The sequence below is a fragment of the Pogona vitticeps genome, chromosome 3 (genome assembly GCF_051106095.1).
Source record: "Pogona vitticeps strain Pit_001003342236 chromosome 3, PviZW2.1, whole genome shotgun sequence".
Lineage (NCBI taxonomy): Eukaryota > Metazoa > Chordata > Lepidosauria > Squamata > Agamidae > Pogona > Pogona vitticeps.
This window is the reverse complement of record NC_135785.1, coordinates 117,780,411-117,794,852: the sequence shown is the minus strand read 5'-3', so window position 1 is coordinate 117,794,852 and position 14,442 is coordinate 117,780,411. Positions and strand designations below refer to the sequence as shown.

The 14,442-nt window shown below is 41.2% G+C and overlaps 2 protein-coding genes across 3 annotated transcripts in view; one reads left to right on the top strand and one right to left on the bottom strand.

Annotated features, from left to right (window-relative positions):
* PDLIM1 (PDZ and LIM domain 1) overlaps nt 1-6,988 on the top strand; it is a 44,488-nt gene extending 37,500 nt beyond the window's left edge. For both annotated transcript variants that reach the window (XM_020808787.3, XM_078390587.1), the window contains 3 exons: nt 3,633-3,787; nt 5,699-5,816; nt 6,512-6,988. In XM_020808787.3, the coding sequence (XP_020664446.2) occupies nt 3,633-3,787; nt 5,699-5,816; nt 6,512-6,698 (460 nt within the window). In that variant the 3' untranslated portion in view covers nt 6,699-6,988. The remainder of the gene's footprint in view (nt 1-3,632; nt 3,788-5,698; nt 5,817-6,511) is intronic.
* A 1,135-nt stretch (nt 6,989-8,123) lies between these two features.
* The window catches only part of HELLS (helicase, lymphoid specific), a 35,121-nt gene continuing 28,802 nt past the window's right edge, over nt 8,124-14,442 (bottom strand). Inside the window, exons 19-22 of the mRNA XM_072994913.2 lie at nt 14,046-14,205; nt 12,304-12,400; nt 12,007-12,083; nt 8,124-8,565 (exon numbers count right to left, since the gene is read on the bottom strand). Coding sequence (XP_072851014.2) covers nt 8,471-8,565; nt 12,007-12,083; nt 12,304-12,400; nt 14,046-14,205 — 429 coding nt within the window. The 3' untranslated portion in view covers nt 8,124-8,470. The remainder of the gene's footprint in view (nt 8,566-12,006; nt 12,084-12,303; nt 12,401-14,045; nt 14,206-14,442) is intronic.

Genomic DNA, 14,442 nt, shown 5'->3' with positions numbered 1-14,442 from the left:
GTGATTTGTACATGAGCAAGACGGATCCCTATGATTCTGTGATTGCAGCTCATCCATTCAACGACCTTCTAATCAGCCAAAACCCCTAGGAGATTCTTGAAAGCCAGGTGATCGACAAAGACATCAATCCGATGAATGAGAGGAATGTTGTGGAGTATTTGCTTCTCAAAAATGGACTTGAGTCCCTTGAACCTAGGATCTCCAAAGATGGAGAACATGGAAAAGATGAGCTGCAGCCTTCGTGAGTGTCTCTGCAGCCTAGCGGAATGGATGAAAGACATAAAATAACAAGCCTCCTTATTAGGTGGCTCAGTGTGCTTTGCACTAGCTTCCAAATTACAAGTCACGACATAGTCCCGGCTCATCAAGCCTTCCAGCGGTGACTTAAGGAACAAGTCAGTTATATCATCATTTCAATGACTCATTGCCCACAAAAAGTACAAGTAAAAAGAGCAGAAGGGCTGTTCTAAGAAATTCTGAAGGGAGGGATGCCAAGATGGGAATCTGTGACGCTTTCTATCCTGATTCGCAGTGCCAATGCAGATGGTTCCAGCCAGTAAAGAAAAAAAACAGCTCTTTGTCTCTCGCTGTGGTCCAAACTGAATGAGAGAGGAATGGGAGCAGAACTGAACTTCACACAACTGTTTTGGTATTTAGCATTGACTGGAGACTGAATGTACATGCACATGTGGTGTGGGGAGCTCTGTGGGAGGAGGAAGAGGCTTTAAAAGCAGCCCCCATCATAGCTATGCCAAAATTGCTTTGGGATCAGTGGGGGGGGGAGGGGTTTTGCTTGTATTGTCTCTCTTGAGATAATCTGTGTGACCAAATAAATTACAGAATAAAGAGTTTTTGTATTCAGAGAGCAAGATGCAAAGTAGCTGAATAATATTTCAAGTCAGCTGTTCCAAAGTGATATAAATAATTTGCATGCGCCTGGTTTCTACAATATTTCTTAGTCAAACACCAGTACAAAAAACAAACAACCCAGACCAGATATAATAGGCCATACAATGAGTCAGCTTAAATAGTTCACGTATACTCCTCCTTTTTCTCCTTCTTTTTACCATCTTGAAGGAAGCATGTAAGTGAACTTAGCTGAAGGTCCCTCTGCTCGACATATCTTCAGTTTGTCATGCCAGGCACTTCACCTGCCCTTGTTTTGAAAGGGAGGCAGGCAGAGGTGTGTGAGGGCGAGGGAGTGGATGGTTCAGAACTCTTTGCCCAGATGCCTCTTAATCATAACATTGAGCTCCTTGTGCCCCTTGATAAATGGACCTAGCAGATATCTGATTCAAAACATACATGGCCAATCTGGTTGTTCAACTCATTATAATTGGGAAAGGTTTCATTTTTGTGGTTTTGTACATTTGAATATAGTGGCATAAATAATCACCATATTTATTTGGACTTTTTTCAGAGTCCACTCATAGTAGTTTTGATAGGTGGGAAGAGAGGGGTGGATGCCTTAGTTATCACTGGAAACCTGGATCAGGCTTCTATAAGTGGATATAGATTTTATATATATAATACATAATTATATATATATATAATACATAATGAAAACAGCATGTGATTGGATATTTTCAGATTAAATATATTTGATTTGTTTACATTTGTAAATAATATTTAAAAGTCGTTGCTTTTCTTTGCAGTATAATTTTCTTAGTTAGCAAAGTTCTGGCTTTTTCCATTTATTTGTTAGTTGAATTCATATTCTACCTTATAATAGAATAATATGCCATCAAGTGGATTCTGTCTTATTGTAAACCTTCCAGGGCTTTTTTGGGTATAAAGTACTTGGAAACAGTTTACTGATCCCTGCTTGAGTTGGTATTCTGGGACTATGCAGCTTGTCTAAGGGCACCACCCAGGGCATTTTAACTCCCTCAGCCATACATGTGCCCAATGGTCTCCTTTTCTGGAGACACAGTGCAGTTTTAGACACCTGGGCCTTTGCTCTGCAGCCAGGGACTGCAACCCACTGAGCTATACCAGCACCTTGTCTCCGAAGGAGACAAGGTGAGGTACATGATGATCTTCCTCACGATAACCCTTTGAGGTTAACCAAGTTGAGATTTGGACTTGTGTCTCTTAAATCCTAGTCCAGCACTCTAACAAGTCTTAAACACACAGGGGTTCCCCCACCACTTCTTGTTTGTTACCACACTACTTATGTAATGGAATATAGGTAGGGCTATACAAAGGCAAGTTAGTGTAGTCTCAGCTGCAGCTGGGTGTCTTCATAGAAGTCCGCCTTGCCCTCTCTTTCTGCACTTAAAATGCGATGAATCCCTTATGATAGAACTTGACAGATTGGAATTGTAGTATTTGTCTAATTGAGTGGTCTTCCTCTTAGGGGGTTTCTAGCATAACACAGGGCATGCACATCATGTATAAAGGAAATATGATTAAAGTGTCTCTATAGACTTAGATACAATGAGATAATATAATATCAGAGTGACATAAATCATTGCGGACCTAAAGTGTACCCTCTACTAGGAGCTATTGAAGGTTAATTTGCTCTCAAGCCCAATTAAAAATGCTGGTGCCAACCTTGAAAGCTGTGACTAGCTTGAGCCCAAAGCCTGAGCATGCTAAGATAACCAGGAATGGACTTTGCCAGAGGCCACCTCCACTTCGGATGGGATGGCTATATCTGCAAGGGGCAGGTGGGTTTGGGGGGGGAGTTTATTGTTTTTTGCTGTAGCAGTACTGGCTATTGTTTAAGCTCCGGGCTAAATATGTTTTTAATCGGGCAGTCAAGAACCTTTAAAAAGACCTTTTAGTACATTTGATGATTAATTGCATAGTTACATGCTGCCTATTTTGTGACCTCAGAGGTCATTTACTTGAGCCCCTGATAAGGCAGAAAATCGACTCCCTAAGGATCCTTGACAGATGTCCATCTGTGTCAAAATATCTCATAAAGGAGATACTGTTCTCTTCTGGAGCAGTTCATTCCGCTGGCAAACAGCTCATTTCCACAGGATGTTTATTTTATTGTTCTGTCTCAGCATTTCATCTCCTTGAAATTGCCACTGTGGAGTTCAAGGCATATTATATGGGGTTACAAAATCCAAGATTGATCTATCACCTTTGTGATAATTTTCAAATATTTGAAATGGCTGTCATTTTACCTCTTATTCATTTCTTCTCTGAGCCAAATGCACCCACTGTCCTCAGCTTTTACTCACAGGACTAAAAGAAACAGCTGAAAATGGGTGAAACATTTCTAAAGATGGTATGATTCAGAGTATTGTTCCAGGCCAGCTCCAGGCAGGCCTGGTACCATGTTTATATTACAGCTTTGGTAGTATGTAGCTTGTCATGCGTTAATCTGAAAGAACCAATAAGGAAGTCGCTGCTTTTAGCTGTAACTGAAAACCACTGTGAATATGTACAAAGTAGCTAAATACTAAAAATATCAAGAAAACTCCGTCAGGAGGTAACTGCTTATGTTTGGTGCATTGAATCATAGATTTAATCTCACTGCAGTTTGACACCCTCTGCACTGGTGCTAACACACTTTGCATCTTCCACTGTTCTAGTAGTGTACATTTTCTTTTAATTACATTATAATGCAATGTGACATTTTATTAATTTGAGACATCTGCTTCAATTTTCTTCAGCTTGGACTCTCTTAGCCAGCTCTCAAGTAACTTGGTCATTGACAAGGACTCTGAGGTTTACAAGATGCTGCAGGAGAACCAAGATTCCAATGAGCCACCGAGACAATCTGCCTCGTTCCTTGTGCTCCAAGAAATTTTGGAATCTGAAGAGAAAGGTAAGAGACACACAGAGTCTTTTGCTGGTTTAATGAATGGGACTAGTTAGTAGTAACAAGAGCATACAAGCTCTGAGTTTGAATGGCCCTTACTATGAACTATCTGTTCTGTTCCCAATATTACATAGGATGCTAAATGTATCATGAAATTGTATGGATCAGAAATTGGAAATAGCAGTTATGGCAGGAAGTTGCACTGCAGTCTTGGTGAAATTGCTGTGTGGCTCAGGAGGAAAATCTTCCTTGTAGTCACAATCACTAGGTCTCTCCTTCCTGCCTGCCAACTTTCTGTGTGGTGGCTGATGGGAGAGGATATAGCCGTGCCCTTGATCTAATGAGTGGGACTTCAGCGACATTGAATTACAGCGGACCCTTGACTTACAGACGGCTTGACTTACAGACTTTTTGAGTTACAGACTTCTCTGGCTGCAAAATTTAGGTTTGACTTGCAGACTGAGATTTGACTTACAGACCAGAAAAAACCCAAAATGGAACAAAAACGGCCTGTTACGGGATTAATCGGTTTTCAACGCACTGTAGGTCAATGGAGACTTGACCTACAGACTTTTTGACTTGAGAACCGCCTTCAAATACGGATTAAGTTCTCAAGTCAAGACCCCACTGTATCTCTCTCATCAGGATTGTCTTCCTTGTCTCCCAGTTTAAGCTAGAACTGGATTAGTCCAGCATGCTCCCTTTAACATTTGTTCTTCTGATCTAAATTAGTTGCTGCTACTCCCTTTTGTTAAGGGAAAGATCGCTGAAGGGGGTCTGCCTCTGTGGACAGTGTAGTGTGGGAGCTTTCCTCCTGCTTCCTGACAAGAAGTCTACAACTTCCACAGATGCTCTTCTGCCTACAGGGCATTGCACCAAATACACTCTTCACACCACCAAGGTTACACCGCATTAGGTTTGTTAGCTCAAAGCAACCAGCAGCAACTCCTTCCAGGCTCTCTCAATATTCTTTTCCACTTCTCGTGCTCGGCACAAGTCCATACTGGCTCCATCTAAATCACAGGAGAGAAGAGGCCTTCAAATTCTTCACATGCTGGAGTAGGTTTTGTCCCTGCAGAATAGCTCAGCCTCTGATCATCCATTCCTTACCAGTGGTCTCAAGGCATTACGAATGGTTTTGAAAAGACAGGTGTTCTGTCAGAGAAGGTGAGGAAATGTTGTAATCTCCAAATGAAGTCTTCAGCTCCTCTTGTTTTTTTGGTTCTGTGTAGCAAATGATATGCTTCTGGTTGTCAATCCATCCCTTGGTGCAGGGTAGGGTCGGCAGACCTAATAGCAACTAGAGATGGGGACGAAGGGCCAAAATGGTGTTTTGCCTTAGTTTCATGGGTCATCAACCTTGACGACTCACAACTTGCCCCCAGGTGGCCCGACAAACCATGAATCAGTTACAATACAGAAGCCAGATGGTTGGAACCATGGTTTCAGTTCCATCCGCCTAGATTTTGCTAGGAACAGTGGGGAGGGCTTCCCGTTGGCAAGCCTGACTGAGTTAGCATTTGCCTTTTTTTGCAGCCACGTGATCTACAATTCCAAGATTCTTCTTGCATTGCTGAGCCAAGCGTCCCCCCCCCCCCATCTTGTAAATGCGCATTTGGTTTCTTATTTCTAGTTTTAGGACCTAATTATGAAACTCAGTCCGCTCTTACCAATTTGAAAGTGTATGCTCATTAAGTAGAAACATTCAGCCTGCGTTCCTTCTGAAAGTAAATGCAGTTTTACTTTTCATACTCACATCTTTCAAAGACATGCATGCTGGACTTGAGTAGCCCAGATGAAATATCACCGAAGGATTTTTCTCGCAGAAGATTCTTGATCAATGGCCTGAATTGTTTTCCTGATTTTATACTCTGTGTATCTTTTGCATTGCATACTAAATGATTTTAATATTCACAGGGGACCCCAATAAGCCTTCTGGATTTCGAAGTGTAAAAGCCCCAACAACCAAAGTAGCATCATCCATTGGAAACTCCCAGAAACTTCCCATCTGTGATAAATGTGGATCTGGCATTGTGTAAGTATCAGTATGTGCACTAACTGGAACCTGCTTAGTAATTTGGAAGCTGCCTGCATGGCTCATTGAGTTGGGTGCCTGGCTGTGGAGCCAGAGGTCAAGAGTTCAATTCCCCGCTGTATCTCCCAGAAGAGCTGTGTGGCTTTGGTCAAGCTGGGCAGCCCCATAGCCTTCCCAGAAGGAGGAGGAGGGTGGTAGCCCATTTCTCACTATTTTGTATCTGGAAGTCCCTGAAAAGTTGCTGTAGGTTGGATTGAACTATTAGCATGTAGTCATTTCAGTGATATGGAACATTCTGCATGCTGGGGAATTTGTGAGTGATTAAAGATTCTTCCAACTTAGAAAAGACATGGCTAAGAAGGAGATATGACTGAAGTACATGTGTTACAAAACATGATTATGCATCGATACAGTCCTCCAATTAAGTATGAGACCTTGAAGCACATTGCCATTCATAAACATGCAGCTAATCAAGTTTGGTCAGTTCTGTAACTGTGCCAAAATATCTTTTCGAAATTTCTTCTATTCATGGGAATAGAAAGCATTTTTTTTCTTAATTTGAGTTTTATCAGGTTTTGCCAAGAGGAAAAAAAAATATTTCTCCCAGAGTGCTGCACTGGTGGGATTCAACAGCTTTGTTTCCCCCCACCCCCAAGATTTCCAACAACTTTGACCCTGTTCCTCTTTCTCCCCAGAGGGGTGTTTGTGAGGCTTCGAGACAAGCATGTCCATCCAGAGTGCTACGTGTGCACCGACTGTGGGACAGACCTGAAACAAAAAGGGCACTTCTTTGTAGAGGATTCTATCTACTGTGAGAAGCATGCCCGGGAACGCGTAACTCCACCGGAAGGATATGAAGTGGTCGCTGTGTTTCCAAAATGAATGTTTCAATGCGTTAAATGTTCCAGCAGGAGCCAGTCTTCCTTTGCAGACCCAAAAGCTCAGCACGCCTTTTGCAGTCAGTGGGTGTTTGTTGGCTGCCACTCAATACCACTAAATCATGAAACAGCTGCAACTTTTAGAGAACTCTGCTCAATCTGGGGGAATACCCTTCTTGCTGACACAACTCTTCCTTGTGCCTTTCTCAAAAGAAATTGCCAAAATCAGACCACAGAGCTGAATGACCATACTTTCCATCTGTTCTTTTTTTTCAATAAAGTGGTTGATTTGAAGATGTGTCTACATTTATCCCCACCTGAGCCTGAATTATTGATGCTTCATTGAGTAGGTGGATACTGTTTTTATCCCAGAGTTTGATTTAACTCCAGAGGAAAGGACTACAGGTGCCCAGTCATGTTGTTGAACAAAAACAAAATCCCTTTTGCACTTAAAAACATTTTGAGAAAGGAAGAACTGAACTGCATAATCATCATGTATGACTTGAGATTTTCATTCAAATGTACATTTCACTGAAAGTAATGTAGTACACATGGGCAGAACACGTGTTGTTCCTGGCCAAGGAAGCGATATGTATGTAGATGATTATTCTGTGCATTAAGCACATCTGTGCTAAGTCTGGATGATTACAGTGAGGTGTAAGACAGAACAGGCCACATATTACACTTTTTGGTGCCTTCTGCTGTATTTCTATGCCACTAACAATGCTATATAGCAGAAAAACCAGCAGCTAAGTTGGAACCGATATGTGTGCAGTGACATACATGCAGATAAAACTTATGAGTGCACACAGCTGATCAAGAGTGAAGAACACTCTCCCTGTGGGCACTGCTGTGACTGTATTGCCTTTGAGCATTCAGCTCCCCAAAATGAAAAATGTCCCCTATGAAACTGCACCCCTCTTCCAGCGGCATGAAGGCTCTTCGCATATCATTTACTGCTTTTCTGGATCAGAAGAATATAAAAAGGAATGGTGTGTTCATTCCACTGTAAGACAGCACAGGTGGCTGCAAAAACAGTGGGTGAATCAATAGTCTAAGTGCATATTCTAATAACCTGAACAGTTTAAAAGTATAATGGTGCGGTATATAAATCAATATGAAAGTAGTAAATGTATACTGCATGACAGAATGTGATGTGTGCATTCCAAAGCAAACTTAATATTGATTCATGAAACCTCACATATCCTCAGACACAATGTACAGTACCTCAGGTTGCAAAAATAATGAGAGCATAAAGTAAAGCAGGTGACTGGATAAATTAATAACCATATTGGCTGCCATTGCTTATTCATATCTCCATTTGTGGGGGTAATGCCTACTTAAATGTCAATGTATACATCTGGAATTGCAACAATCCAACCACTAATATATTTGCCAGGTTCTTCTGTTACACAAAACAGTACAAATCTATGTTAAAACAACACAATTTATTTAGTAAGTTTATCAGCATCTGAATTGATACTCTTTAGACTTACAAACACAGACTAAAGAAAACCCACAATGAAGGTAAAGAGTCAAAACACTGTTTTTAAAGAGACATCCTGTAGAAAAGAAAACTGTACAAATTAGACAATGAGACAATATTGAAGCCTGGAAACCGTTCTAAAATCTGACAACAAAAAAGGCCCCCAAAGGCTCTCATTCAGTTTTGTGACATTGTATTTTCAAGTCGCCTGAGAAGAATACAATCTGAAGAATGTTAACTACTATGAGGGTGTCTGCATATGGGCATATAAAGCACAAGTTGGCCATACTTCAAAAGACACTTTCTGGGCTGGCATCCTTAGTGTTTTCTAACAGTTTGAAAGATCCCACTTTTTCTTTAAGTCCTTTAGAGGTTTTCATCTGATCTAGAAGAGAAAAGAGGAGGAAAAAAATGCCACAATTCAGAGGACTATGGAGTCTCAAGAAATGACCATCAACTTTTAAAAAACCGACAAGAGTCGGTTTTTGAAAGAAACCCTGGAGCCTCATGGAAAATTTTTAAATTCTATTAAATTTAACAGTGGAAATCCCAGCAGAAAGTAAAGGACTGTAATGCAGCGTGTGTGTGTGTGTGTGTGTGTGTGTGTGTGTGTGTGTGTGTGTGTGTGTGTGTGTGTGTGTGTGTGTGTGTGTGTGTGTGTGTGTGTGTGTGTGTGTGTGTGTGTGTGTGTGTGTGTGTGTGTTTTTTTTTGAAGGAATGTATCCCATAAAGGTGTGACCAATTTCAGTGGGGTGTGTATGTGTGTGTTTGTTTTAAGGAATGTATCCCATAAAGATGTGACCAATTTCAGTTGGCAAGAAAATACTGGCCAGAGCCTAAGAAATACGGACACTGATGAACCTCAGAAGGAGCCCCCCATGCAGTCACTGGGGAAGGAGCTAGAGGTGGAAGTAAATGAGACCCCAAACCTGGGGAAATAGTTCTGCAGAGGTAAACCCAGGCTCTTCACATGCACATGTGGATCACAGCACCAAGGCAAGGAATTGTCAGCCCACAAGATACAACTCCTCTGTATTTATAGGAGAGAGTTTGGATACTCTTGGAAGTGAGTCATTTCACACCGAACATCCCCCAAATCAATCCTGTTTCCAAAATGTGTTACAGATTCTCTGCTGTCTTCATCAAATTATCAGAATCTTGGAAGGGTTTGGAGCAAGATGCTGTTCCAAACTTACTAAATGGATTTGATGCAGCTTTTAAATAACAAGACCTAATAAGAAACCAACACTATTAAACAAACTGAATACTTGGAATAAAGTGTGGATCCAGCACTTAATCTACAGATATTTAGGTGGGGTGGGTTAGATAGCTACTATCTCCTGTTTCCTGTTTGTACATAGCAGGTTTATACTTAGGTATTTTGTATCTTCTGCACTTTCATAAAATACCTGTGGTACAACCATCGTTGTGCTGAGTTGCAAGTGACATTTAAAACTCTTAGGCTTATGGACATCTCTGGTGTTATTTCAGTGTTACAGTTCATGTTAAAGAGTTTTAGTTTAACTTTCCCCGGCTGAGTCTTAACCAGCATTCTAATTCAGTGATCATATGCTGGAGGTTACGAGTCATCCTTCACAGACTGACGTTTGTTTAGGGTTGGTTTGCAGCTCCTTGCCAAATTAAAGCGCATAAAAACCCAATCTAGGGAGCTCATTTTCCTCTACTGACCATGTCTTCTAGAAGGGCAGGAAAATACTTTGGTCCTTATAGCAAGACATTCATTCTCTACAGTGGACAATGGACACCTTCCCCATGGGTTATCCCTCCCACACGCTCTGACACGTGGGGCTTTGCAAACCAGTTACTTGAGCCCTTCGGCCCACCAAGAAATTTCAGTCTTTTTCTCCAAGCCACAGTCCAACACGCACGGAGGAACAGATAGAAAAACAAAGTGTTGAAATAGAAAAATTAATACAGCCCACATACAAGAACTGTAATTGAAAACACGTGAAGAAAAAAACAACACGTAGCAACATTCAAAGAGTATAATTGTGCTCTGCCAATACTCTGCTATGATCTCCATTGCCCTTCTAGAACTTAAATCTTATCTTTCCTATAACTTACACTTGGGAAGAGATGATTGTCCGCCACTATATCAAATGAATATCTTACACCAGGTACCAAAATGCCTTTCTCCTCTACAGTGGATGAGGACATCCTTGCCACAAGACATACCACAGTACAGTGGGGTCTCGACTTACGAACGGCTCGACATACGAACATTTTGACTTACGAACCGCTCTCATAGGATTATATGGACTCGACTTATGAACTTAGATTCGAGTTACGAACTTTTTTCCTTTTTTAAAGGAAAAAATATCCCCCTCTAGTGGCAGAAGGTGGAATAGCAGCTTCCCATTAGTTTCTATGGACGAAAAGAGCAGATACGGATTAAATGGTTTTCAATGCATTCCTATGGGAAATGCAGATTCAACTTAAGAACTTTTCGACCTGACAACTGCCTTCCAATACGGATTAAGTTCATAAGTCGAGACCCCACTGTACAAGTTTGTATCTGGGGAGGTTACTGGTTACCACTGAGATTGTGCCCCTGTTTCATACTAATGTCATGTCATAGCGCTCTGCATCTGAAGGATGTCTCTGGCAATGCAATGTGATCAACCTATAGTAACATTTAACAGAAAATGACGACGACGGTGGTAACTTCCAAGTGGCCAATTCTACAATGTTTAAAACAGGAGCTCTGCTGTAAAACGCAAATGAGGCAACTACAGTTCTGAAAGAATGTGCTGTAACCCATCTAGGGATAAATATATCCTAAACCTGGTATGCCTAAAATATGCAAGTCTTAATCCTCCTTCCCAAAAGTGGCCTTGGATACTCTCCTGCCATTCTAGGAGGCTGAAAAGAAGTAAAACGAATATTCTCTTCTCTCCCCCTCCCGCATTAGTATTATTATTCTAAGTATAACTCCATGGTCCTATGCTCATCTAGTGTGTGCCACTCCTTTTCCAAGGGTCTTGAGGGTTTGCAACAGAAAGGAAGTACAATAACCTCTTGTGTGGTATGTATGCATGTAAGTATTTTATTTAAAATATTTTTACCCTAAAGGACCCAAGGCAGCTATGAAAAACTGAGTTAATTTTAAGGGTAAATGTTATTCATAAGCAGAATTCTGGGTTGAAGAGTGCTTTCCATAAACTGGGGCCCCTCTTAGGAGATGTTTCTCCCTCCTGCCCCCAAAGTCCTACAAGCCTGGCATCTTGGAATCTCACTTTGTGAGTCTCATTGCAACCCTGGGATGGTGCTCTCTCTCTCTCTCTCTCTCACACACACACACACACCCGTGGTGAAGACAATACAGAAACGGCTTTCCCTGGAGCCCTCTGCATTAGTGAGTGATTCAATGTAGAGGCCAAGCTGTCCTCTTCCAGCTCACGAGAGCGCAACAGCATAGATGAGTAGAGGCAGCAAGAAGAACAAGGAGAGTGAAAGGCTTCTTTTTTGGGGGGGAAGTCAGAGTGAACAGAAGAAAAGCAGCCCAGGAGAGAAATTAGTTCCACAACTTATGATAGTGGAAGCAGGAATTAGACAGGATTTTTCGTCTGTCCTCACACACCAGAGGATGCCAAGGGCTCAAGTAATTGGTTTACAAAGTCCAGCCAAGTCGAACCTATCACCGGGGGGGGGGGGGGGAGGAGAGACGGGGGAAGAACCATTGGTAAAGGTGTCCTCCATCACCATAAGAAAGTGGATTTAAACTAGAGCAGATGAGTCTGCACACATATTAGGTTTTAGTTGCTAGAGAGTGATACAAAGATACATGCATATAATCTGAACTTACTGATAAGGTCAGTTCTGTCCAGCAGTAACTCTAAATCTTTGTCAGATATTACTTTTTCTCTTGATCCCTTAATCTCTCTGTAAAACAAAAGAAATAGCATTAATTTGAAAATGAAAAACAGTTTGAATGCAATTTAATGCATGTTGACTGCATTCATGGGTTCAATAGGGCGTTATTTCCTTGCGTATGTTTACAATTGCAGTTAACTTACAAGGGTGTTTCTGTGCCAACCCGATCCACATGTATTTAGCAATTATGCTCTTCTTACACACTTTATGCTAATAACGCTTATCATACCTATCATAGTCCCTGGATTGTAGCAATTCCAGTAACTCCTTGGGATCCAAGCAACTCTTTGACTGGTTTACTCCAAATTTTCCACCTTTAAATTGATCTTGAAGATAGACCAATAAATAGATAAATAAAAATCTTAGTGAGTACATTGCTATTTTATCAATGTTCTTTATACACAAACCGCAGCTTCAAAATTATTAGTTCAGAACCATTCTACTCCAAATCATCTCAATAAAAACCAACATAATTAAAAATCTAATAAAACCTTGAGAAGTATTTTGCAAAAAAAAATGCAAGAAGTGTTGAAATAAGACATGCGATCTTCACATTTAGATTCACATTAGAACTGATGGAACAGAACCATTAACAACTCAGTTTGCTGTACAATTAATATTAAAAAACCTAACTGTGAGCATTGGATTTGGCCAAATCGTGAACCAAACTAGACTGATTTGGGGGGATTCTTGAAAGGAGGTGAGTCCATTTCAGAAGTGTCTGAATATGAAACACTCCAGTAAGAACTTCAGATTTGGAATGACACAGAACATTATTACACTGTGCCTAAAAAAACCCAATATATTTTCCTCCAACCTCTCTATATTAGAATTCCAGGCTTGGGACATGAATAATGGAGAAGAGGGGATGCAGTTTTGTAACTGAAATTTCAAGTTTTTAATTCAAATCAAATTCTATGCTTGCTTTACACCCCTACAAACACAGAGACACAAACCCTCTGTTTGTAAGGACTCTGCTTTTATTTTATTACCCAACCTGTAACACATTAAGCCAATTAATTGTTACACAGATATAAGCTAAGGCAAGACAGTCTTGCCTGCTCTTGGTAATTTTCACCGTCTGATTTCTGAACAATAATCTGAATGATTCCATTACAATCCCTCAACATTTTCATTTCATTTAATCCCGCCTTACTCCCCTAGGGGAAACCCAAGGCGAGATACAAACCTATTGGGTAACAACTATGGATTTTTTGATGTTAGTACAGTGGTGCCCCGCATAGCGAGGTTAATCCGTTCCGGATTAACCTTCGCTATGCGAAAACATCGCTGTACGGGCAAGGAAAGCCTATTGGAACACATTAAACTTAGTTTAATGCGTTCCAATAAGCGTCCAAACTTACCCCTCCAGCGATGTTTTCGCGTCCGGCGGCCATTTTGAAGCCGCCGATCAGCTGATCAGCTGGCCGCGGATGGCCCGAAATGCCCCCCCGCAGCGTTTTCGCGACCTCGGTAAGCAAGGGGAGGGCGCGAAAACACTGATAGGGGGCCATTTCGGGTCATCCAGCGGCCATTTTGGAGCCGCCGATCAGCTGTTCGGCGGCTCCAAAATGGCTGCCGGACGCCCCAATCGTTGTAAAGCGAGTGTGGCGATTGGGGCAGATCCGTATAGCGATCCCCAAAAAGGGATCGCTATACGGATTCTTCGTTAAATGGTGCGCTCGTTAAGCGAGGCACCACTGTACTGGAATCTACCCTGGAATACCCATGAAAGGATATCTCATTTTTCTGATGGAGAAGGCTACAATCCGTTAAAATGCATGCTCAGATAAATTGGCCAGTATTTCAAGATGTCACAAGACTCTTATTGCTTTGAATGTAACAGACCAAACCTGCTGCACCTGTGAAATACTAATGTAGGACTACTAATACATACAAGCAAAACATATACATGTTAAAATTATCCTTAATGGTCCAACAATACACACACACACACAATTTTTTTCTCACTTTTGTGAATAATCAGCTTCTCCAGCTTCCTTTTGGCAGCTGCTCTTTCCACGATCTTTTGGTCAATGGTATTTGCAGTGACAAAGCGATAAACCACCACAGGCTTTGTCTGACCAATTCTATGGCATCGGTCTTGGGCCTGAAGATCAGACTGGGGATTCTGAGAAGCAAATATGTGACAAGGATTTCAGTAAATTATAAATTCTACCACAAAGCTCAGACAACTATTTCAACTTTTTCCAGGCAAGAGTAGGTTATCTCAAAGGAAAGAATTTGGGCCTCTTTTCAAAAACTTGGCCAAAGCAAAGAAGTGACAACTGTTTTGAGAGATCTCACAAGAGTGGTGAATTTGTAGCTATTTATTATGAAAAAAGGCAGAATATTTCTATTCCTGATG